General features: G+C 33.7%; 1 protein-coding gene across 1 annotated transcript in view; it reads left to right on the top strand.

Moving 5' to 3' along the window:
• Positions 1-960, top strand: part of LOC119417953 (intraflagellar transport protein 172 homolog) — a 4,954-nt gene extending 3,994 nt beyond the window's left edge. The window contains exon 5 of the mRNA XM_037685201.1: positions 526-960. Coding sequence (XP_037541129.1) covers positions 526-615 — 90 coding nt within the window. The 3' untranslated portion in view covers positions 616-960. The remainder of the gene's footprint in view (positions 1-525) is intronic.
• The last annotated feature ends 3,392 nt before the right edge of the window (positions 961-4,352 follow it).

The following is a 4,352-nucleotide window of genomic DNA, read 5'->3' as shown; positions in this document are numbered from 1 at the left end:
GTGAGCGCCCGGGTGTGATGAAGCTAAATGTTTTGGTGGCAGGAAGCTCGTTAGCCTGTCAAAATAAAAAATCCATAAATTAACCACAGCATTGTATGAGCCGCGGTGTTCAAAGCCTGTGAAAAAAGTAGCAGCTTATAGACCAGAGGTTATGGTAATCAGTTTGTGCAGTATATAATACTGTATATAAAGTATCCTAAATGGGTTTTTTTTTTTTTAGATTTTTCTACCCAGATTATTGAACATGCATCAGGATATCCTAAATACTAATTACTGTTTCCCACTGGAGATTTCTCCTTTTTTGTTGCGTTTCTTTTTCAGGGGAATGATTTTAACGGGATGAGTTGGTTGCAATCTTTTATGTTGCCACTAGGTGGCACTAAATTATTCACTGTTTTGTTTTTGCAATCATCCGACTTGTTTACTGATACATCCACAAATAAACAATCTAACGAGGAATGATGATGTCTTGCTCTCTTACGCTGGACTGTATTTGTTTTTAGTCATGTTGATTTTTCTCTGCAGACCACTCACAGCCCAGAGTGTCAGGACGTCCTCCAGTTCATCAGTCAGTGGTGCGGTGGTCTCCCAACCTCCGGCTTCTCCTTCCACTGACACAAACGCACTCAAGCTTGTAACGTGCGTTGTTTTATTTAATTACATGCTTCCATCTTCACCAGCCGACACGTTTAAAATGTCCAAACTTAGATTTCCTCTGTTTCCTGTGTGACTCCGACACCAGCGTTCTTTTCAGCGCAGCGAACTCGTCCTCCCAACATTTTATTTTTATCCCATTTAAATGATGTTTAAATTCATTTTGGATCACATGAAGAATTAACTCCCGAAGAAGAGAGCAGTCAAAAATAAGAACAACAAATATTTAAAAGCAGCCAAATTTTACTATTCGAACACGTCTGACGAAGCTGAACATATGTACCGGTATGCAAAGTTTATTTAACATTTGAAAAGACTAACAAAACTTTGAAAATATGTGTACTCTTAACAAGACCTATAGTTTTGACCTATTAAGAAAACTATTATTTGTTTTCTTGTTCTGTAAATATGGAGCAACAGCCTCTTAGCTTTGCTTAGCTTAGCTTAACTTAGCTTAAACCGAACAGGAGAAGCAGCTAGCATTGTTCACTTTTAGCTCCTTTATTTTCCTTTTTTAATCTTTAAAAAATGTTTCACCGCAGTTGACGAAAGGTTGTTGATTAAAAAGTGCCGGCACTTTTAACAGAGCTGACTTTTCTTCCATTTTCAGTTTTTAACGTTAAGCTAAGAGAAGCTAAGCTAATAGTGTACTAGCTGTAGCCGCATGCTTACTGTACAAACTTTGTTTTGTTTTTACCAAAATGAGCAAAGCACAACTTGAATGTTTATTATTTTTAATCATAATCAATAAATTCAATCAAACGAGCAGCTCTAAAATGTTGGATTTCTTAAAACTAACAAATATAGCAAATACATTTTGGGGGGGTTATACAAAGAGCACCAATAGACTTTGTCTCATAGGAAGCTAAGATGAATAAAAGAAAAGCACTATAAATTAGACTTTATTATTATCTGTAAGTTTATGTCTCGGTATTTCTTTTCTACCGTCCCTGGACCTTCTCTCAGGACGGCATCACTGAATTAAACCAAAGGTTTCTGTTCCAAACTGAAAAAATCTTCTTGACTTTATTAAACTGCAGATTTTTTAATGTTGCCCGATATTCCTGTGAATGTGTCTCCAGCCAGTAATGCCTTCACTGTGTGTTTAATATGTATTTTATTTATTTAAGCTCAAATAAAAGTAGTTTTCAAACACTGTTTTGGCAGTTTCGCTCACCATATCTTTATCTTTGGACTTTTTATTATTTTTTTAAACAATATAAACACAGATTAATGTTGTAGTCTTAGTTATTAAAAACATTGATTCATGTTGTTAGATTATTTCAACATGAAGAATCAATGTCGAGCTGTACAGCCATGTTCGTGTTTGCTAAGGTTACTTAGCTGTGGTGGCCATCTTGAGTTAATTTGACTCCAAAAGGTTTCATTAAAGTCCATCTGTTAGTTCATAAGATTATTCTGTTGACACACTTTAAAAACTGAATAAATCTTGGACCCTTGAACCAGAAACAAACTATTTAAAAAAAATTTTTTTTTTTTAATCACAGGAGTGTAAAAACTTGGGTTTCATGTAAAAAAAAAAAAAAGTGATATGTGGTTTTAAAATCTTTAATAACAGATGGAATATTTATTTACTTCTAATTGAATTTTAGTCCTTTCATAATAAAACCCTGCTTGTTTTAGGAATATCAGCTCTTAATTTGAAAAGTGGGTTTGGAGGCAGTGACATCTGTTGAATTTATCTTTTTATTTTATTTTAAAGAATATTTGGGCTCATTTGAACACTTCAGCTTCTTCAGATGCTTAAATATGAAGAGTCATGATTTTATTAAAACTAATTATTTATTTGTATGCATCTGAAAAGATTTAGATTCATTCTAAATCTTTATTATTGACAATAAGTGTTTGTTTGTTTGTTTGTTTGTTTTTTGTCCATAAGTCGGACACTCAGCTCTGCTGATCCCAAGGTGAAAACGTGAATATGTTTAAGCAATTTTTGTGCATATGATATGAAAAGTTGGAACATCTAAAATCATTTTTATTATTTATTTTAATTGTGAGAAAAAAAACAAATTCAGACCAGAAGAAAACGGATCAAATATTTTTATTTTATGTCTCAAAAGTCAGACAAAACACTTTGTTGAGAAAGATAAAAAGTTTCATCAGACAAAAAATACAAACAACAACAATTACTTCAGTAATAAACTGTAAATTAAAAACAAAATAAAGATTTGTCATTCAACATTTAACATTCTAAAATTCTTTCAGTTTTACTTTAAAACCACAATCATTTATTTGGATGTTTAATTGACAAAAAAATACAATATTTTTGTACAGATTAAATGTTTTGGAACATTTTACAGACAAGTCAGACCTTTGTGTCCCTTTCTAAAGTCTTAGACTGTAGATTTAAATGAATTTAAGTGAAATAATTAAATTATCTACAACAAAAAATAAAACTTGTTTACATCTAATATTTACCTGATTGATTATGTATTAATTCTTACTTAAAACAAGAGAAAAGTACACATTTTAGGTACTAAAATGTGTACAAAATTCAAAAAATAAATGTGAAAACTTCCAGTTTTGCTGCAGATCTTTAGGACCACCCTGCTGCGTGCAAAGTCAAGCATCCAGGAGTCGTTACATCGTTTCCCAGCAGAGCTTCTGCACGTCCACGGTCGATATTAAAGCTCGTTTATGTCTAAGGAAAACGCATTACTGATTAAGAAGTCAGATTTCCTGCTCACCTATTAAATATCTCCTCTGAACCATCAGACGGGTCCACAGACTGCAGGCGTTTCTTTGATCTTTTAAAATAAGTTATTGTTTTGTTGAGTTTGTCTATTTTCTGATATTATTTGTGGTGGTTTTAAATGTGCTTTTTAAAGAAACTTGATTATCAGCGCAACATGGAACGGTTCTCATTAGTAGTTAATAATTCTGCAGCACTGAGGCCAGGATGGATCAATGCACCAGTAACACATAAATGCTCATAACCATTTTATTCTCAGCTCATCTAAAAGTCAAGTTTCCTGAGAACAGAAACTAAAGCTGCACGAAACAAACTCCTGTTAGGAAATCGCCAAATAACGGAGGATTGCTCTTGGTTTTAGGAGGCTGATGTAAGTGAGCTGCAAGCGAGGAGCGGAGATGAAGGTCTGTGAGAGGACGAGGGAATTGTCTTCATGTTGAGACCTCGTTCAGTCGTTTTTCTGAAGTCTACAGAGATCCTCTCACGAAGAAAGAACTGGTTTAGTTTTATTAATGTTTCAACGAGCCTTCAAGTGTCTAGACTTGTTTAATGATTTATTCAAAATGTTTACCCAAAACACAACATCTGAGATTGAACTGAGACTGTTTTGGACTCGATGGAGACACAAAATAGTGAATGAAGAGAAACTATACCAATCTTCACCAGGTCTCAAACTGAATGACAAGTTTGCATGAACTTCATGCAAAATTTGCCTCAAGTTCAGTTCTGTTGCCAAAAAATAAAAATGCAGCTCTAGATTTAAGTAAAAGATGAAAGATGTGTGAAGTTTTTAATTCTTATTATGTAAACACATTACAGCATTTTATTGGTAGGAACTGAATACAAAAGTTAAATCACTGCGACTTGATGGCATAAAACCTTCAAGGAGAAGTCTCCAACTTGTCTCAGTTTAGTTGTTGGATGTCTCGAACCTCTCTCAGTTTAGTTGTTGGAGGTCTAAAACCTCTGTTTAGTTATGGTG

Source organism: Nematolebias whitei, chromosome 12 (assembly GCF_014905685.2).
Source record: "Nematolebias whitei isolate Nwh7 chromosome 12, NemWhi1, whole genome shotgun sequence".
Classification (NCBI taxonomy): domain Eukaryota; kingdom Metazoa; phylum Chordata; class Actinopteri; order Cyprinodontiformes; family Rivulidae; genus Nematolebias; species Nematolebias whitei.
Note: the sequence above shows the minus strand (reverse complement) of the source record. Positions and strands in the feature narration are given on the sequence as shown.